The sequence below is a fragment of the Artibeus jamaicensis genome, unplaced genomic scaffold (genome assembly GCF_021234435.1).
Source record: "Artibeus jamaicensis isolate MK-2021 breed Jamaican fruit bat unplaced genomic scaffold, CSHL_Jam_final contig_2790, whole genome shotgun sequence".
NCBI classification, from domain to species: Eukaryota; Metazoa; Chordata; class Mammalia; order Chiroptera; family Phyllostomidae; genus Artibeus; species Artibeus jamaicensis.
In genome coordinates, this window is record NW_026521616.1 from 3037621 (window position 1) to 3058994 (window position 21374).

Below are 21374 nucleotides of genomic sequence, written 5' to 3' on the forward strand. Positions count from 1 at the left end.
GCCCGGCGGATTGGCAAATCCTTTTCACTTTGTCCTCCAGCCCAGACCCCGAAAGTCTCCAGATGAGCACAGGCAGGTGCTTTGAGCTCCCTGTCACCAGGAGGTGAATTCACTTCCCTGTCTGCACTGGGGCCTGGGTCCCACAGTCCCTCCCCAGGACCCTCGACTGCGGGAGGCCTCCCCCCCGCTTCAGGCATCCCGCCCCCCCCGGAGCAGAGCCCAGCTTCCTGGATGGGTTTGAACAGAAATGACACGCTGGTTCACTTCAAGGACTATTCTGGAAAAGTACTCAAGTCTCGGATTTGTTCTGGTTGAGTGGTTTTAAGAAAAATAGGAGTTTCATTATCACTTTACTGGTCTGACAGATTTTAAATAATATTTTTAAAATTCTGAACTGTGGTTCTGTTTGCAGACCAGTGAAAGCAAGCTTCAGGGCAGTTTAGGTCAAGCAGTCTGGTCCCACTCAGCCTACAAATGTGTACCGTGGCCGTCCTTCCCAAATGAGCCATGGCTGCCCTTTCTGCCCACCCCCACGCCACCGTCTCTGCTCCCTGGAGAAGTCGAGTCACTGGGTGCTGCGCTGGCCTCAGCCAGAGCTCCGTGACTCACAGTCATTATCTCATCTGATGCTCAGAAAAGCCGGTGGGGCAGCTACAAGCGGCAAAATTGACGCTTAGTGATGGATGGAGTGGGGAACCTGCCCAAGGTCACGTAGGCTGCGGCCGAGAGGGCCTGGCACCCAGGCTTCTGAATCCTGGCCCACACGCCTCCCCCCTGCATGCAGTTCAGAGTAAAGCTGTGGCCCAAATAGCCACACACGCCGGCTTCCTTCTTTTGGATTTGGTGGGAGGACTGGGGGTTGCACGGGACAGAGCCACTGAGGCCCAGGTCGACTCAAGGTGTGGTTGGCAGGCAAGGGAGGAAGTCTCCCGGAGGCAGGGATAGAGACAGAGGCTTTCAAGACCCATGGGGACAGCAGCAGCTCCTTCTCAGGGAACTCTTGGACCAGCTCGTCCCCCAGCCTCTGCCTGCTCGGGAGCTGGTACTCTCTGTATGCCCTTCAGTCTCAGCATCTGCCCCCACTCTCAGCACCCCACTCAGCAGGGAGGGGATTGGCCTTTCTGCTTATGCTGCCTCCATTTGCAACATAATAGATGGCATGGCCAGTTAGTGCTGCTTTTCCCCAAAGCAGATCTGGGACAGAGCAGGGGAAATTTGTGTCCCTTGCTCAATAGTCATTGAACCCCAAATTGGGTGTTTGCATCTGACAGAGTAGTGAGCTCCCTGTTACTGGGAGCATTCAAGCAGAACCTAGGTAATAGAGGGTTGAGAAACTCACTGTGGGCTCGTTAGTGTGTATCCAGAGTTATGCCCCTGTATTAAAACCAGGGCTTAGGGGACAGAGATACATTCCACTGTCCAAGATGGAGAAAGCCACACAGCCCACGAAAGCTTTAAACCTAAGGCCTCTGTCTATTTAGCACCAAGCTGTAGCCGACTAAGCTAATAAGCAGTTCCGTGGCAGCCGTTTTTCCATCAAACGCATATGCTGTTTCCTGACTTCTTAACGCAGCGTGCTATTTATACCAGTAGATCCATTCATTCTTAATGAGCCACAGTTGTGGATTGTAAAATGTTTTATTTTCAGACAGGATTGCTCACTGCCCAGAGCCAGCTGTTGCTATGCCACCTTCCTTCTTTCCCTGTCCCCGAGAAAGTAACATTTCCAAAGCCCCTCAGTGCACTCCGCTGCCCTTTCCCAGCCACCCCACTGACCCCAGTGTTTCCCCAGCAGGCTCTGGACTTGCCACGTGTGTGCCACATCAGCCCGGACGTGGTACGTGAACTTCCTGCAGCCTTAGGAGCAGCTGGGAGCGTGTGCTGTGGGCGGGTGCCAGGCCGGCTGGGGCTTGGGGAGGGGGCAGAGCGGGGCAGGAGGCGGGCTTCCGTGCCGGGGGTGTGGGGTGCCATCTGTCCTTGGGGGGGTTGGACCTCCGCCGCTGTCATAAGTCGCAAGCTGGTGGAGCAGTGACTCAGTCTGGCTCACTGTTCTGAATTCATTGACAACTTTTAAAAATGTAGAGAATTCTCATTTAAAAGAACACAGGGTGGCTCTGGCTTCCCTTTTGAAATCAGAAGGCCTGCCCGTGCTGCCCCTCCCTGAGAAAACGGGACGGGCCAAGTAAGAAGCAGCTTCCCCCGCACACAGGGCTTGCACGTGGCAGTCTCCGGTCTGCCACGGTCCCCTCCCTGTGGCCTCTGACACGCTTCCGTCATCGCCCTTATGGGGTTATTAAGACAAAAGTGAAGCAGGTCTTGTTTCCACATCCCTGTGGCAGGAGAGAGGGCCCGCTTCCCTGCGGCAGCGAAGCCTTCTCGCAGCCGGCCCACGTGGCTCCCCGACCCTTCCACCTGAGCGGAGGAAGACAGCAGCCTGACCCTGCCGCACCTCTGTGTCCCGCCTCGCGATCCGGACCCACAAACCCTGCCCGTGGTGGCTCTGCGCCGGCGCCTCCCGGGCTTCACCAACTCAGGGGCGTCAAACTCATTTTCACCGGGGGCCACTTCAGCCTCATGGTTGCCTTCAAAGGGTGGAACGTAACTTTAGGACTGTGTAAATGTAACTGCTCCTTAATGAGGGGCAAGGAGCTCGGCGCTGCCAGGTCCCCAGTTGGGGGCACGTGAGAGGCAAACACACATTGATGCTTCTCCCCCTCTCTTTCTCCCTCCCTTCCCCTCTCTCTAAAAAATAAGTAAATAAAATCTTTAAAAAAAAAACAGCAACACTACAGCTTCCAGGGGTTCACAGTCACTGGTGGAAGGCTGTACCAGGTGCCGTGCAGCCACTATTTCAGGTAATCCCTGACCACCTGTGTGTGGGGGCACACTATTACCCCATTTTATAGAAGGGGAAACTAAGGCATGAAGAGGTTAAATAACTCATACCCTAATCTTGGCATGACAGAAAGAGGCACCTTGCGGCGTCCGGAAACTGCCCTTCCCCCAAGGCCAGGGAAGGAGCGACCTGGCCACATCCTGTGTAGCCGTGTCTCCAAGGAGAAGCCCATGCGCACTAGGTTGTCTTGGCCTTCCGGGCCCTGGCGAAGCCAAACGCGAGCTGAGTGCCACTGGGTGTGAATAGAGGGGCCAACCCCAGGACAGAAGCCCTGGGCTTCGGGAAACGACCTGTGCACCCTCCCGCCTGTCTGGGCGGCGTGCAGATTAATTTTTCAAGACCAGAAGGCCCTCATTAGCCACACTACTGAGGTCAGGGGCATGGCTGTCGCTTCCAGTTTGCCCAAACCTGATGACAGCCCAGCTGCTTGGTTGATTCCAGCTGCAAAGTGAGGTCTGGGGGCTCCTTGCCCCCGGTCTGAGCTGCAACAGGAAAGCAGGGCCCGCCCCCCCCCCCCCCCCCCAGTCAGACTCTGGCTTTGGTTCAGCTCCCGTGTGCCAGACCTGGGCTAGGCTCTGTGCAATAAAGCACACTCTCCGCAGCCGCGCCCCTGCCTCACCAAGTCAGCCTCCAACTTAATTCTGCCCACTCTAGATCATTCAGCCTCTGGGGAGCTGGGCAAAGTGAATGACTCCGGACCAGCCTGTCCTGTCTGACTCCGACTGAGCCTCAGGAGAGAGCAGCGCCAGCTCCGCTCAGCTCAGCAGCCCCACCCGGGCCTCCTGTCTGGCATGGAGTGGGGGCGGCCACTCAGATGGGCTGGCGTTCATCTCCCTGGGCTGGTCCAGGCTCAGCAGGAGAGGCTGGGCGGTTCTTTGGGCCGCTGATCTCCATGCAGGAGGGAGGGGCCCGGCAAACCCAGCAGCCCCTCCCTACCCTCCAGTTCTGAGCACTGAGCCCACATGCCAAGCAGGGGCTGAGGTTCCACACCAGGTGAGGGGCAAATCCAGAGGCCAGGACAGGCGGACCCTGAAGGCATGTGACAGAGAGGCCTGAGAGGAGACAGAGATGCGGAGAATTTTTAAAACATCAGCAAGAGGAGCACAGAGAGACAAAGGAAAAGACCAGGAGACAGAAGGATGGAGATCGCTGAAGTTAAGGAACTAACAAAGGCGCATTTTTCATCCCAGCAAAGGAATAGGCAGGAAGTGTGCACTTGCTTGGTTTCGTCTCTGCCGTACATCAGAAGCAATGATCTGCCAGAGAGGAACGGTGCAGAGCACATCTAAACCAGACCAGCCCCTTGTCCCTTAAGTGCCTGAGCCTAGAGCCTTTCTCTTGAGCCAGTAGGGCGCTCCTGGCCCCAGAGAAGCCCATCTCTGGCCTTTGCCTTTCCTATTCTGTCAGAGATGCCAGGCTCACACAGGTTCCAGCATTTCTACCTGTAAATCAAGGCCATCTTTAAATGCCACCTCTTCCAGGAAGCCCCCTTCCCTGAACACTCACCGGCTCTCTTTCAGGGTATCATATTCTCTCTAAAGGGAGCTATTCTTATCTTCCACCCATCTATCTCCTGTTCAATATGGAGAACCTCAAGCAAGGACAGGACCACAGGATTTTGGTGCTGGCGACTACATCACTATTGATTTGAGGACTTGTCTTCATTATCCGGTGCCTCCTGTCTGTGAGCCCAAAGGAGGGAATTAATTAAAATCAATGGCGAATGAATAAACAAGCACAGAAAGCCCTCCAGTCTCCAGCTCTGAATTCCCAGTCTGGTCTGGGCAGTCCCTGCTGGTGTCCCCTTTGGCAGCCTGGAAGGGGGACCCAAGAAGGAAGGTTCCCTGGGACCCTCCCCGCCTCACAGATAAAGAAACGAGGCTCAGGGTGGGCAGGCAGCTGGCAAGTGAAGGTCACCTGGATCTCCTGACCCCAAGGTCCCATGAGGAGGGAGGCTGTAAGCCTCTCTGGCCACCGCCTGGCCCACTCCCATGAGGACAGGTTCCCGGCTTCGGGGCCACCTTCCCCCTGGTCCAGGCCCTGACTCTCCAGGGCTCTGAAGAGAGTTTCCAAAACGAAGGAAGGACCTGCTTCCTCTGTCAGGGCCTCAGCTTGGGTTCGGAAGGAGAGCAGGCTCTGTGTGAACAGTGCTCTCCCCGCCTCAGGCCCACTCATCTTGTGTCCATGGCAACTGGTCTCAGACAGCCCCTCCCCCTTTGCCTGTCCCTGGCTCAGGCTGAGGCCACCAGCTGCCTGGCTCGTCCCACTTGAGTGTCCTTCAGAAGGAAGCTGGGAGGAGGCGCCTGCTTGGTGGAAAGCGCGGCCCTTCTGGAGACGGAGCTGGCTGCCACCGCCGTGCTGACCACTGCCCAGGCTCCGGTCTCTGCACCCTGCGGTGTCCTGTCCCCGGGAAGGCCCTTCAGACGGCTCGGCAAGGATCCTGAGAGCCCACTCGGGCCGAGGCCCAGGGTCAGGGGCTGAGGGCAGGCGCCAGATGTGGATTAAGATGTGTCCCCTCCCTTGAGTTGTGCCAGGAACAGTTGGGGAAGTCAAGGCAGGCATTTGTAGGAAGGCAAAGTCAGTGCCAGGTGGCGGCTGAGGGGCCAAGAGCTGCCTGGCGGTCGTGGGGAGAGCGAGGGCAGCTCTGCCCCCGCCCCTCCCCCAGGCCTGGAGGGACTTCAGGAGAGGCTCAGTTCAGATGGGTTCCTGGAGGATGGATAGTATTCAAAATTTTAAAAATATTTATAACCTTGCTTTGGCCAGGTGGTTCAGCTGACTGGGCCATCGCCCAATCATCAAAAGATTGCTGGTTCGATTCCCGGTCAGGGCACACACCTGGATTATGGGGTTCCGTCCCCGTCGGGATGCACAGAGAAGTCACCCGATCGACGTTGCCCTCTCACATCGATGTTTCTCTGTCTTTCTCTCCCTTCCTCTCCCTCTAAAATCATTAAACATATGCTCAGGTGAGGACTTTATTTAAAAAAATTCATAAGCTTGTATACCTTTTAAAACTTACAGCGCCCTCTGCCCTGCTCGGTCTTACTTTATTGGTGGTTGTGACTGTCTCCATTTTACCGAGGAGAAGGTCGAGGTCCGGAGAGGTGGACGTGGGCGCCCAGGACGGAGAAAGCGACTGCAGGTGCCGGGAGGGGCCAGAAGTCCTTCTCTCTGCATTGCGGCCCCGCCTCTGACAGGAAAAGGGCCCAGAGAGAGAAACGCAGGAGGGGCCTGCCCGGAGGGGGCTTCTGAGGGAGCAGAGCTGGGGGGGGCGCACCAGAGCCGCCCTGCGCACCAGCTGAGCAGGAGAGAACAGAGACTCCCAAGAGAGGAAGGCCTGGGTTCAGATCCCAGCTCAGCCACCAAACCGCCGTTGAAGATAGTCGTGTCCTCAGCGTCCCATGAAGTACAACTTGGGAGCATAAGCGCCCCTGGAAAAAGTGAGTCCACCCCTGTGAGGGTGGTCTCGGCATCGGTGACCCCAGACAGAGGCCAGCCCCACACCAGGAGGTGCGGGCCGTGAGTTCAGGCGGCCCCCTGGAGTGAAACAGCTCCCTCGTATCAAGCACCTGCCATGCGCCAGACACCACCTGTGCGACCTCTTTTAATGCTCACAGCAACCCCGAAAGGGGCCCATTGCCCCACATTTCATGGGTGGGCCTGCTGAGCAGTGACATGGAGAAACCAGCCCAAAGCTACATGACTGGGAGGTCGCAGAGCCAGGGCAGAACTGGGCTCTCTCTGACTCAGAGCCGGTGCCCATCACCGCCGAACGGGGCCCCAGACCAGCCAGGCATCTCTGTAGGCTCCCCGGCTGCGGGCCCGGCGCTCCCCTGGCTCACCGGGGCAGCGTGGGCCTCTTCTCCGCAGCTGCGCCAGTGTGGTGGGCTGCGTAAGGCTGATTGGGGATGTCTGTGCATTCCCCAGGGCCTTATCGTTTTTCCTCTACATTAAAAGAAAAATGTCTTGTTTTTAGTATGCAAAACTTTCCACCATCTGCTTTGCCTTGGCAGAGTGTTTGCTGAAAATCTCCCTCTTCCTCTCTGATTCCCATAATGTCTGGGGGCTTCGGGAGCCTCCGAGCAGGGCAGCGGCAGCAGCTCGCAGGTGCCTCCCGGGCTCCCCGGCGGCCACTGTCCTGGAGCCGGGCAGGCGGGTGTTGTGGGGTCCAGAAGTCGCATCTCCCCACCTCTCGGCCAGAGAGGGGCAGGGGGGTCTCTCCACTGATGGAACAGAGAGGGCCTGAAGGTGAATCCTAGAGTCCAGACCCAGAGTAGCTGTCCAGGTGGTATGTGATGAAACCCTGAGGGTAGAGGCCCCGGGTCACAGAGAGAGGTGGTGACAGAGCAGAGCCAGGAAGCCAGTCCCCCAAATCCCAGTGCAGGCTCATGAGGTCAAGTGGCCAGTGTCCCGCCAGTCCCCTGACCATCCCAGGCCAGGTGTTCCACAGGGCTGCAGTGGCCACACCTGTCCTTTCAGGCGTCTGGAAAGATGTTAGAAAAGGGAAGACTTCCCCCCACCTTCATGTGCCAAAACTCTTGAGTTTCCATGGAGACAGTCAAATTGCAAATTCATCCAAGAGTGAGCCAGGGGTGGGGGGGTTGGGGGAAGCTGGCCGATCCCCGGAGAAGTGGGCGGGGCTGGTGCTTTCATCCTTAGCAGCAGACGGCCCTTCTGGAGCAGGTGGGGGAAATCTCAGAGATGCCGGCCCCGGGCCAGAGGGCCAAGGGCTCAGGCCTCTGGAGGGGAGGGCCCTCCGTCCTCCCCGCCTCGAGGCAAAGCCCAGGTGAATCCCTTTGGCGACACCTCCTTGGGGAAGTTCTTGAGACAGTCTTCCTCCTGATGGGTCTTCCCATCTGAAAAATCAGATGTGAGCAGCACAGGAGCATTCATCACCCAGCTCCCCTGGACTCCGCCTTTGGTAATTAGAGGGGGAGAAAAGCAGCCTTCAGACATACAGCGTTTGGGTGAGGGTGGAAGAGCAAGGGCCAAAAGATTTATGAGGCTAAACGCTTTGTTAACAGACCTGAACGATTTACAGCCACAGCGGCCGTGCAGGCGGGAAGGTGGCTGCAGCCATCAGACGGCAAACTCGCCGAGGTCCGGGCCTCACGGAGCCCTCGAAGCGCCGCGGCCTGGCCCCACCTCGAGATCCCAGACACAAGGCGCTGAGATGCTTGAGCCAAGGGAGATGCACCCGCGAAGGGAGTGAGTCTCGTTGGCCGGCCGCTGCTCTGCCCCGTGATGCCTCCGTGAGCTCCTCACTGGGGCTGTCCCCACCTTCCGTGGCCGGAGCCCTTTGGGGTCTGAAAGGAGACAAAGAACAAGCCAACCAACTGTCACTTGAGGAGGTTTTATTTTTTCAAAACCTTGTGCAACAAAGGAGCCCCAAGGGATGTACACGACATGGCGCCCGAACCCACCTCCAGGGTGATGCTTTGGACAAGGCGCACCCCCCACGAGGAAAACTGCTCTCCCAGAGGGCAGCCCAGCACAGCCTTCTTGCAGTTTAATCCCACGCCCACGCCCAACCTAACGCTGTGCCTGGGTACGACAGGTGACAGGAGAGGAGGGGGCTAAAGAAGTGTGATAAGTGAGCTTGCCCCTGTGACCCAGGCCCTGGGACAGTCCTTCCCATTGCCTCTTTGGAGTTATTGGTACTTTTGTGCTTTTTTGGCATCCGCCTGTTAGCACCAAAGAATCCTGGTACTGTTTTAACGCCATGGAGCCCCATGTCCTCGCTGCCCCAGATTTATGAAGATCCTGAACGTCAAGCGTGGGAGAGACGGGACACTCCAAGTCGGAAAGGAGGCGTAGATCATAGGTCCTTAAGCGTCTCTGCCAGAGAGATAGGGAGACCAACGTGAGACCAGTCACCAGTCACCGTGCCCTCCCAAGGGATTCCCACTGCTTCCCCGGCTGCTGGCCCCGCCCCCACCCTGCCACTGGGGGGGGGCAGATCCTCTCTGATGCCTTTGCCGCTGCCTCCACTGCCGCCCACTCCCTCTGTCTGGGGGCCCATAGGGTTGGTGTTTAGTCAGTCAGTGAGTCAAAAACACGTAAATGCTTCTAGAATTGACACCGGTTGTGTCTGGTCTCGGTGGAGTCACCGTCATAGAAACCCGGTCCAGGACCTGAAAGACAACTGCAAAGTCAGGCCTTTACTTCTATTTCTCAGCTACGGTGAAAGAGGCGTGTGGACCACCGGCCCCCAGGCCCTGCCTCTTCTTGATTCCACAGCACAAAAGCCCAAGAAGCCCTCCCTGAGGGCAGGGGAGGGAAAGAAACAGGGCAGAGGAGGCAGAAGAGTCCGGAGCAGAGGTGCGCCTCGCTCTCGCCCCTCCCACACAGGTCAGACTCTGCAGAAGAAGCACACAGGCCTGACGCAGAGTGTGATTTGGCCCCTGCCGGAAAGGAGCCTCAATTCTGCTGGGGGCGGCCACACCCACAAACACGTACATCAGAACGTGGTCGGTACAGGTGTAGCAGAATGCACAGGGCACCTGGAGGAGGTGGTGTCCACCTGAGCCAGGAGAAGAGCAATGGGCGAGGCGCCCTGGGCAGAGGTGGGCAGGAGGTGCACACTGACGCTTTGGCAGGAGCTGCAAACCGGTGGGGCCCGGGGACCTGGGTCAGGGGAGCAGGCTGCGTGGGACGAGGCCGGACGAGCAGACGAGAGCTCGGGCTTGATCCCACAGATGATGAGGAGCCTTCGCAAAGGCGTGACTAGGACTTGTGTACTCGCTGGAGAGAGAGGTGAATGGGTACTCCGCGCGGACCAGCAAGTTGAAATACATCTGAGAGGACGGACAGAAGGATGGACTGCCGTCCCAGGGGAGCCCTCCTTCCTGCTGCCTGTTAATGCAGTCTCAGCCTTCTCCGCCCACGCTGCTCCAGCGGGGTCTGGAGGATCAGACGAAACCGCTTAGCCACCCTTGGTGTAGATCAATTTTGTTTCCAATCTCCTCTCCCACAAATGGGTCCCTGTGGCACTGGGTTGTTTGGCAGGTTGAATAAGATAATGCTCGCTGGGCGCCCAGCACAGCGCCGGGCGGAAAGCGCTCAACCCTGCTAACCGCCCTCTGTGACCAGCGCTCCGCACCCCCTGCATCAAACCTGAGTCTCATTATCCTGCCGCTGAGTGAGCCAGTCACCCGTGAGAGCTGCTTCCCTGAATCCCAAGCCTTGCTGCGAAGTTGTACCTGTTATAATTACATCATTTAGTTAAAAGTTATGTAAAGTCGTGAAAAGAATCAGAAAAGACAAAGAGTTGTTATTAAAGCTGAGACTCTGGAAAGCCTTCCTTCGGCAGCCACTTGCTTAAAATAGCTATTGAATTAGCTGTGGGCAGGACAACTGTGAAAACAGGAGGAAGAAATGGGAAAGTGGAGGATTCTGCCCTCGTCTTGCGTTGCCCCTGCCTCCAGCTCGGCTCCAGCGTACAGACGCCAGACCTGGACTCACAGACGCCGGGCCTGGACTCACAGACAGCTGAGCGTGGGTGCAGTGCAGGCTTGAAAGACAGGGTGGACCCAAGCCCGAAGGAGCACCCAGGCTCTGCAGCAAAAGATTGGCGAATGGATGTACATTTCTACGCTTAAAGTTAAAATAGAACGTTTAACATATGAATGTATCCTGTATTGTGACTCCCACCGGTGACAAAGCAGCCAAATGCAGTTCCATTTAGTCCAGAAAAGAGGGTTTCTGCCACAGTGGGTGCTGACTGTGAGGGATTTTCTCCTCTCCCCTCTCCTGGGGCTCCAACCCCATCAGCCGGCTCCCTTCTGCTGCACCCACGAGACCCCGCTGTGAGTTACTGGGTGAACTGGGATGCGAGCCCAGCCTGCTGGCCCCCAGGTCCATCCTGCCGGCAGAATCGGCATGGTCAGGGACACAGGCTGTGGAGCCGACTGCAGGGCTGGATCCTGGCTGCTCCACTTACTATACTGGGCAAGTGCCTCAGTTTCCTCACCTGTAAAATGGGGGCCATGCTGTTTCTGACCTGACAGGGTCGTTCCGAAACATCAGTGGGTTAGCAAGTATAAAGCGCAAGAGTGTCCCGTAGGGATTGGCGAGGGCCGGCACTGCCGTGACTACAGAGCGACACCTCGCACCTCTCGGTGTGGCTGGGTGCGGGGCTCCGAGCGTTGGTGCCTCCACCAGAGGGGCTCGTCGGCTCCTATCCCAGCGGCAGACTTCCAGTTCCACCACAGGGAGCAGGTAACGTGGAGATGGCGAGCCCTCCCCACTGGTCCTGGTCATGCTGGGCCGGAGTTCCAGCCTCCTCACCTCAGGACTCACCTCTCCAATTGGCAGAAAGGGGCAGCCTGCTGCCCCATCCCCAGGCCACTGTTCCTGTGCCCCAAACACACAGGCCAGCTGAGGTTCTGTGCCACCGTGTCCTGGCAGGAGGGAGGTCTGCCTGGCCCCCTCTGTCCAACATGTCTGCTAGTGGTGGCCCATAGCGGTGACCTCCTGTGCTGGCGTCTCTTCTTTCCAGTGGTTTCCAGTGACAGTGACAGCGACTCGGACCTCAGCTCCTCCAGCCTGGAAGACAGACTCCCGCCCACCGGGGACAGAGACCTGAAAGGCGACAAGTTCTGCAGGGAGTCAGGTGAGTGTGGGAAGCACACTGCCGGTGCAGGGAGCTTTGCTGCTTCCCTGGGCCTCCGCTCCCCTCGGGTGTTGGCAGGGTTTTTCTGGATCAGGAAGGAGAAGTAGCCCGGGGTCTGGGACAACCAGGAGCTAATGTCTTAGCACCAGTGAGGACTGGGCCCGAAAGGCCGCTTGGGTGCGTATTCAGTAGAGGGAGGGGCGGGTCCAAAGGCCACCCTGCCCCTCGGCCTGCACACCGGGCCTTCCTCCCTCGACTCCCTGTGAGCATCCCAAATGAGGTGCGGCCACGTGGCTGATGAGACTGTGAGAGTCAGGTGAAGTTGTCCGGACTGGCTCGGCGCCGCCAGCAGCCTGCGGTGGGAACCCGGGTACATGCGTACTGTGACCTCTTGGGCCTCCACTTCCCGCCAGTTGGCACAGACAGGACGGAGCAGGGGTCTCCAAAGCTGCTTCTGAATTTAACATCTCTGAGCTCTCCTCAGTGACCCTGCTGTTTGAAAGAGAATTAATCAGGGCCCCTGCTGGTGTGGCTCAGTGGATTGAGGGCCTGCTCACTGAAGGGTCGCAGGTTTGATTCCCTGTTGGGGCACACGCCTGGGTTGTGGGCAGGTCTACAACTGAGGGCATGTGAGAGGCAACCAATTAGTGTTTCTCTCACATACCAGTGTTCCTCTCCCTCTCTTTTTCACTCTCTTCCCCTTTCTCTAGAAATAAATAAATAAAATCTTTTAAAAAGAGAGTGAATTAACCAGGCCTCGAAGCTGGTGCAGACAAGGCCTGAGGGCACATGTGCCTCTTCTTTAAATCCGCAAAGGGCCTCCCTGGGAAGAGGGCCAGCTTCATTCAGAGTTACTCCAGAAGTTAGAACTGGGATATTTGAACAATGTGTCAGGAAGGCTCATTTCAGTGCCTGAGAAAGCTTTATAATAATTGCCCCAACCTGGAATGAAATGCCCCGGGATGCTGTCCTGGGTCAAAGGCTGGGTGACCTTGTGCCAGAGCTGACATGGAAGGAATTCCTGCTGGGATGACAGTTTGGGCTGGACCAGAGATGGCACATGCCTTGCACACGTACTCGTACTTCCACTCCTGGGCCCATGGCAGGCATTACTAGTTGATCAGGATACGTTTTTCCACCGAGCCTGACTTGGTCTCAGAATCCTGCTCTGTGCAGTTTTCCAAGTGGTCAATGTCAGAGATGACGTGAGGATGAAAACTGTTCCCAGACTAGATGATCTCTTCGGCCCCTTAGGCCAAAGATTCTACCTTAGGAACGTGTGAAGGAAGCCTTGGTTTCCAGACCGGGCTCTACACTCCCCTCCTCGTTCCTCCCTTCACACCAGCTCCCAGCTCTGACCAAGAGGCCCAGTGGCGAGGAGAAGATGGAGCAGAGTGTCACAGGCCCCAGCTCTGCTCTCTCGGCCGGGCAAGGACTAAGACATATTTGAGTGAGGATCCTTGAGTTAGTAAAGGCAGCAACTAATAACCCATGGAGCTCACTGAAATATATACCCTGCCCCCCGCACATTCTCATTCTCTGAAGGCAAGAAAAATTCCTCCTCGTGGCCAATTTTCATGTTGGTGACTTGACTTGCTCCTAGTGAAAGGTCCTGAGGGCCCACTTGGTGGCTCTTATGCGAGTTATGATGGACCCATCCGCAGCAGCCAGAGGGTGGGGTCACCTAGAACATGGCAGCCCTGTGAGGGCGGGAGTGGCAGTTCCCAGGGTGAGGGGCTCTGGGCAGACGGTCCCACAGACACCCATCATGAATCCACGGAGAAGGCTGTACGTCAGCTCAGTCAGGCCGAGATCATCCCAGTCTCAGTTTATGACCGGAAGGGCCCAGCCCTGAGCCATTTGGGCTCACACAGGTCTCTTGCAGGTGGCAGCATGGGGTCCCCCAAGATGGAGCTGGCCCGCCCACCCAGCCACCTCTCGGGAAGCCAGAGCAGCCTGGCCAGCGAGACTGGGACCGGCTCTGCGGACCCACAGAGGGGCACCCCGCCCTGGCCCGACCCAAAGGGCCCCAGTGAGTACCCAGCCACTTCTAACCCCCACCCACTGCCTCTCCCTCTGCCCCTCCCCCGGGCCCTCCTCCTCTCCCACCCAGTCCTCCCAAACTGGAAAGTGGTAGATGAGGTTTCCAACCCTTGTGTTTACTGAGCTCTGGGCAGGCACTGGGGGAACAGAGGCGCCAGACCCTCCCCCTCCCACCCCCGCCTGCAGTGAACAGTGGGAACTGCAGATCAGTCACGGCAGACATCCCTGTCCATCATCAGCCACCGTGACAATGGGGCTAGCACCCCAGCTTCACGGGGTGTGTGACCTTTCATCCCCATCTCCGTGACAGTCACAGTAACTCCCATTTTGAGAGAGAACACCTACTACGCTCCAGGCAATCCAGCGCTCACCAAGCCCCACAGTGTGCCCAGCCGGGGTCCCAGGTGCCCTTGGGATAGTCGTTGACCACTAGAAACCTACCATGTAGCTGAGGAAGCCAAATCAACTCACCCAGAAGAGCCCAGCCCAGGGCAGGCCCAAATCAGAGGGAGAATTGGGGACCACCAAGGCTGTTGGCACTGGGGCCCAGCCTGCCCTTGCACTGCCAAGGTCAAATTTTGTTCTATTGGAAGAATAGGCAGGAAGCTTGGCCCCCCCATTTGATGGGCGTGGGAACCAAGGATAAGAATCAGAGCCCCCACCCCCTCTCTGTGCCTGCTCGCTTGGACTGGCCAGCTTGGGGTCCACAATGGGGGTGCGTGGGGGGAGGTCTCCTCACAGGCCAGAGAAAATTGTGCAAGTGATGTTCGGCCCTTAGTTTCTTTCAAGAGAGAAGCCCCAGCTGGACTGGGTGCCCCCGGGACCAGAGGCTCCACAGTGAGCGTGGCACACGTGTGCATCCGTGGCGGGCCTCCCAGCTTGGTCACTGCTGGAGCCTAGATGTGCCGCAGTCACCCACCAGGAGACCAGTGGGGGGTCTCGCCTGCTCCCCACTCCCTGCCCTCCCCCTTTCTCCTTGCCCTCCCCCACCTACGATTCTCAAGAAACTGCAGGGCAAGGTACCAACGACAGGCAGCTGGTGGGCAGGTCTGAGCGAGAGGGAGCCACAGCGGGCGTGGCCATGCAGTGGGTCCCCTGGCCTCCCTCTGGCCCCTGGACACCCTCTACAGGGGACAGTTTAGAACCAGGCAGGCCCGAGTTCCAGTCCCAGCCCTGCCACCCACAGATGTGAACTGGGGCGAGCCATCAGATTGAAACATGTGAAACTGCATTTTATAGATAAAAATTCCTGAATATTGGCAATTCAGTATGACTCAACCTAATACCTGGTCCATCGGTGCCCAGTTTCACTGCCGTAAAGTAGGGCCCTCATCACGTCCCTCACGGGGTTGCAGGAGGGTGAGTGCAGGGTGCGTGTGGGGTGCCTGCCCCAAGCAGGTCTTAGGAAACGTCCAGTTGTGTGGCCCGTGCACAGAGAGGGTCCCAGGGCTGGAGACACAGCTTGGAAAGGAGCGGCCTGCAGGGAGGTCGTGCTTTCCCCCGTCCACTCGCCCCGTCTGGCAGTGGAAGACCACCCGTGTTGTCACCTGGGTCTCAATGGGCGCACTGAAGCTCGGGCAGCAGATGGCCTGCCGTGGTGGGCAGCACAGCAGCGCAGGGCTTTGCCCTGGGCCCCCGCCCCCCACCCTCCCTGGCAGCCCCTGTTAGTTTCACACGAGGAAGCCACGCCAGGTGCTGGGCTGTGCCAGCGAGGAGCCCTCCTTCCCTGCTGTCGCCTCCGTTTCATTCCCAAAGGTCCAGCTGTCGCCAGGGAGGTGCCCTGCCTCTCTTCACCGTACAGTGGCCTTTTTTTCTCTCCCCCACAGGCAAAAGGCACACCTGGACGAGCCCCCGCTGTTGATGTGGCCTCCAGTGACCCCCTCTGCCTGCCCTGGGCAGAGGCCTGTCTGGTGCGTGGAGTGGGCTTTGCAGGTGGAAGAGGTTGACAGAGAAAGAGCACGCTCGCCGGAGCCACGCCCCCCGGCCCCTTCAGGCCAGTCCAGGAGGCCTCACACCCAAGCCTGTGGGACGTGACCCCTGAGTCAACAAACCAGTGGGCCAAGTCCGCAGCCCCCCACTCAGTGCCTTTTCCAGGAGCCCTCCTCACTGCCCACCCGGCCATTCCACTCAGCCGTAACCTTTATTTATTGTCCTCCCCGACCCCTCCTCAGTCTCCCCACCCCCCGTGTGTATTTCAAGTTGACCCTGGTCTTGGTTTGGGCTGGAAGGGCCTTCAGACCCACCGGGCGGGGCCCCCACATGCACTGCGGTTTCAGAGGGCACCACACGGGCTTTCTCCACGTTTGTATTAAAATAGAAGAAGAAGCCCAGTCCCGAGCATTACCCTTCAAAGCTGAGCTGGGCCCCTGGAGAGAGCAGTAGAGCCCAGAGCAGGTGGGAGGAGACTCACCCCCCTTTCCGTCCGCCTTAGAGCTGGGGGGCCTGCAGCAGCACGCTGCCCTGCCCTCCTCCCCTCACTCGGCGGCCCAGGGCTTTCTTCCAGCCCCTCCCTCCGCCTCCCTGCTTCTCTCCGCCTCTCCCCTGCCTGTGGAGCTGAGCAGGGCTCTGTTGAAGTCTGAATTCACTCACTGAAGAGCAGCGGGCCCAGGCCCCAGCTGGGGCCCGAGGGCTCCCCTACGCCATTAATTCACTTCTCTTCATTAGGTTGTTTGGCATGAAAAATACTCAGTGCAAAACACAAATGCTTCTGCAGCACCCTTCCCTGAAGAGAGAGTAAATGTGTGTTTGTGTGTGTGTTGCCTGTACCCACCCAACCTTCCTCTCCGCCCCCAGGACCCCCCCACACCCAGCCCTCCAGGCCCTGGGGCCCCCACTGTTGGCTTTTGCACCATTGCTACGGGCCGATGGTTAAAAAAAAAAACCTCACTGCTTCCCAGTGACTAGTTAGCCTCAGAATGAAAATAAAGATGAGGATTTGTGTGGAGCCGGTGTGTTCATTCCGAGGGCCACGCTCGCTCGTGCTTCTGACCTGCGTCAGGAGAGAAACGGACAGAAATGGTGACTCGCTGGTCACTGGGCGGTTCCTGGGCCGCAGTGGCGGGGACGGATTGGCGCTGTGTGTGCAGAGCTGACAGACCTAACGCTGAGTGGGGAAAAGCAAGCCATCTATGTTTTTTAAAAAGTTAAATATACATACAAATAGTCAAAACGAGTCATCCAAACTTATATATACATTTGTAGAAATGTTCGTAAAACAGACAAGGACTTCTGGTTAAGTATGGTGGGCTGAACCATGTTCTCTCTGCCCAGCAAACTCCCAGTAAAATGCATAAAGGCATGAAAATGGCATCAACTACAACAGCGAAAAGGTAGGAGAGGAAATGGCAGCACATGAGAAACACCTGGCCCTGGCCCGGCGGCTCAGTTGGTTAGAGGCTTGTCCGGATACCGCAACCTTGGTGGTTGCAGGTTCGATCCCCAGTCGGGGCACATACAAGCATCAACCGGTGAGTGCATAAATCAGTGGGACAACAGATTGATATCCCTCTCTCTCTGTCTTCCCTTCTGTCCCTCAAATCAATGAATACAAACTTAAGAAGAAAGGTCTGAAAATTTGAGAGAGAGTATAACTTGTTCAGTGCTGGCTCTCACTACTTCCCAAAACATCTGCCAGAGAGAAAGCCAGCCGCGAGCAAGCAGACAGCTCTGCAGCGTCCCCCAGACGCTTAGAGCTGGGCGGGGCCGGTGTCTCTCAGGCGGAAGTTCAGGTGCGAAAATAGTATTTTTCCTTGGAAGAAGAGGTGAGATCCCCAGGTCCCTCCTTCCAGCCCCCAGCTCCCATGGTCTGCAACTGCCCTGCCTTTCCCTGACCCCGGCAGGAGACAGGTTTACTGCTGGCCGGGGTGGGACTAGAAAGTCTGGATTGGCACCCCAAGCCAGCGAAAGACAGAGGTAAGGCTGCAGTTAATGGGGGGGCTCTCAGCACCCATCCCCCCCCAACAGCCAGGCCTGCACCCCAAGGCGCGACGTGTCTGTCTGGGAAACTGACCAAAGAGAGAAGCTGGACAGAGCCTGATGTGGGTGATCCCCAGCCTCTGCCCAGTCACCATGAGACCCCGGGCCACCGGCCCCGCCCCCGTGGACACAGCTCCCCCTGGGCTTTGCTGCGCTGCGCTGGGCAGGAACAGCCAAGGGCACCGACAGAGACCAAAACCAACCAAAATACAGACTCCCGCCATCCAGAGGAAAGGGGTCAGAGTCCAGCCCTCTGCAAATATTCACCCATGAAACAGGAAAAATAATGTCATTTTTAAAAGGAAGAGTTAAAGCTCTTAAAGTTAAAATATACAAGTAGTAGCAGAAATTTTTTTCCACACTGCTGTCTGTGTCTATGGGTTATGCATATATGTCCTTTGGCTAATCCCTTCACCTTTTTAAAAAATTATTTATTGATTTATTTTTTAGAGAGAGGGGAAAGGAGGGAGAGAGAGAGGGAGAGAAACATCGATGTGAGAGAGAAACATCAATCAGTTGCCTCCTGCTCCCAACTGGACACCGAACCAGCAACCTAGGCATGTGCCCTGACTGGGAATCGAACCCTTGACCTTTTCCTCTGTGGGACGACGCCCAACCAACTGAGCTGCACTGGACAGGGCTCCTTTCCCCTTCTTTCATCCCTCCCCTACCCAACAGCTGCCGATCTGTTCCATGTATCTATGCCTCTATTTCTGTTTCGTTGTTTTTAATAAATTTATTTTATTTTTAGACAGTGGGGGATGGAGGGAGGAAGTAAGGGAAAGAAACATCAATGTGTGGTTGCCTCTTGCATGCCGCCCACTGGGGACCTGGCCTGCAACCCAGGCATGTGTTCTGACTGGAAATCAAACCAGTGACCCTTTGGTTCACAGGCCAGCACTCAATCCACTGAGCCACACCAGCCAGGGTGATTTGTCACTATATATTTTGTTCATCAGATTCCACATATAAGTGAGATCATATGGTATTTCTCTGACTGGTTTATTTTATTTAGCATCATAATCTGCAGGTCCATCCATGCTGTCACGAAAAATAAAATCTCCTTTTTTATGGCCACAGAGTATTTCATTCCACAAAATATATCTCCACTTTTTGTATCCACTCATCCACTGCCAGGCACCGGGGCTGCTTCCAGCACTCGGTGGCTGTGAAGAATACCACACCGAACACAGGGATGCACATAGGCTTTCGAATTGGTGTTTTGCTATTCTTAGGATTTACTCCCAGAAGCTGGGTCGAAAGGCAGCTTCAATTTTTATTTTTTGAGGTACCTCCACACTGTTCTCCCCAGTGGCTGCCCAGCCCTCGTTCCCACCAGCAGTGCACTAGGCTCCCCTTCCCCCGCAGCCACGCCAGCACCGTTGTTTGTTGCTTTATCGACAGGGGCCGTTCTCAGGTGGCAGTTGGTATCTCAGTGTGGTTTTCATTTGCATCTCTCTGACGGTTAGTGAGTGAGCGTATTTTTCATATGTCTATTGACCATCTCTGTGTCCTCTTTGGAGAGGTGTCCATTCAGGTCCTTTGCCCACTTTTTAATTGGATCGCGTGTCTTCCTGCTGTCGTAGAAGTGGAAATTCTTCATACCCTTCGGAAATGAATCCCTCATCAGATATGTCATTGGTGAATACGTTCTTCCATACAGTGGGCTCCCACAATAGCAGACATTTAAAAACGCATTAGGGGGAATGGGAGGTGAGAGAAAACCTCCCAGAATGTAAAACGTGAGAACAGAAATGTAAACATGGAACAAAAAAGTCAAGAAAGTTGGACAACCAAAAGATAAGATCTGTGCAGAAGGTCTAATGTCCAACTAATAGGAATTTGAAACCAAGAAACAAAATACAGAAGGGAAAACTGTTGGAGAAATGACACGAAAATATTTCCTAGGGCTAAAGGAAATGAGCTCCCCAGTGAGAAGACCCACCGAGTGAGGGCACAGTGGCCCCCACTCACAGCCAGGAGCTCGGCCACCGCCCTGGCGAGCAGCCACACGGCAAAGCCTGAGGATGCGGATGCACGTGGTCTGCACCACAGTGCAGTATCAACGCCCGGGGTCTTGCTGAAGCAGACTCTCACTCCTTCACGAGGTCTGGGCCGAGCGGAGAGCATGTGTCTGACAAGCTCCAGGCGATGGTGCCCCAGCTGCCAGCTGGGGGGACGCACTTTGGGTGGCGCTGGTCTAGGGAAGTGGTTGTCGCCACTGGCTGCTCATCAGAATCACCGGGGCAGCTATGCAAGCACTCCTGCTGGACTCACCCCCAGAGGCTCTGGTTAATGAATTTGGGGCACAGCCTTGACGCCAGGATCCTTGAAAGCTCCCCACACAGTGCGCTGGCAGAACCAAAACCATTTCCCCATAGAAGCTCTTCTACGTGGACTCCGGGAGACGTGCAGAGAATGTTTGTAGCAACACCTGTGTATTAGCTAAAAACTGGAAACAGCCTAAATACCGTAGACAGAATAGATACATAATTGTGATACAGCAAACAGTGGACTGACGCAGTGGTGAAAATAACGGGCCACCCTCAGCAAAGATGACTCACAAACAAGGCTGTGCAAAGAACCAGACGGCAGAAAGATAAATACATCGTGCCGCCGTCTATACAGAGAATTCCGAAACACTCGCAATGTTATATATTAACATACATTTTATGCAGTGAAAGAATAAAGAGATGCACAGGAAGGATAAACAACAGATTTCAAGCTACATCTTGAGAAGAAGACATGCTATTAAGGGAGGACTTCGACTTTATTGGTAATGTTTTGGTGATCTCAGTGACAGAGAGATGAGTTTATAATGTGCACATTATAATATTTCATTCTGTGTCATACGGGGGTGGGAAAACGTAGGTTTGCAGCTGCAGTACGGCCTCTAGCAGCTGCCTGGGAAAGAATGTAGGGGAGAACTTTTCTGTTTTTTAAGAGTTTATTTCTTTATCTTTAGAGGGGAGGGGAAGGAGAGAGGGAGAGCAATATCAGTGTATGGTTGCCTCTCGTGCGTCCCTCCTGATAACTGGCCTGCAGCCCAGGCATGTGCCCTGACTGGGAATTGAACCTTGATCCTTTGGTTCGCAGGTCCACACTCAATCCACTGAGCTATGCCAGCCAGGGCGGGAGACCTTTTCTTAAAAAAAGAAGAAACAAACCTACGCATGTCTGAAAATATCTTCATTCTACCGTCACTGAGATTGGCTGAATATAAGTAGATTAAAAATCATTCCCCATCAGAATTCCAAAGATGTGGCCTCGCTGTAAATACATCACAGATTCGTCACGATGACGTCTGTGTAGAGATTCTTAAACACTCATAACTGCAAACCTCCTTTTGCCACTCCTGTATTTATTACATTTGTATTATTTTTATGTCTGAAATCTTTCAAAAGAAAAATGTAAGGAATTACATCGAGCCTTCTTATAAAATTTTAGGACACTGGGATAAAAATCCCAAAGGGGGAAAAAAAGTCCAAAAACCTTCTAAAGAGAAAAAAAATACAGGCCACATAGCAGGGGTCAGAGATTAAAACGGCATTGAAATTCTCAAAGCAGATTCTGGAGCCGGAACAGAGTGAGCAGCATCTTCAGAATTCTGACAGGGGACGATTCCTACTCTATTAGTATGTCCAGCTAAGTCCCAGTGAAGGCGGCGAGAACATATTTTCAGACGTGTGCGTGTGTTTTAAATTTACCTCCCATACAGTCTTTCTCAGGTGGCTACTAGAGGATGTGCTCCAACCAAACAAGGGAGACAACCAGGAAAGAGAATGTCGGACACAGGACACTGGAGGTCCGACAGAAGAGAGGGCCACAGGGAGTCCCCAGGAGGAC

General features: G+C 55.7%; 1 protein-coding gene across 1 annotated transcript in view; it reads left to right on the forward strand.

Annotated features, from left to right (window-relative positions):
• The window catches only part of RPH3AL (rabphilin 3A like (without C2 domains)), a 96013-nt gene extending 79516 nt beyond the window's left edge, over positions 1–16497 (forward strand). The window contains 4 exon segments of the mRNA XM_053662740.1: positions 11397–11510; positions 13396–13505; positions 13507–13542; positions 15380–16497. Coding sequence (XP_053518715.1) covers positions 11397–11510; positions 13396–13505; positions 13507–13542; positions 15380–15499 — 380 coding nt within the window. The 3' untranslated portion in view covers positions 15500–16497.
• Positions 16498–21374: the final 4877 nt, after the last annotated feature.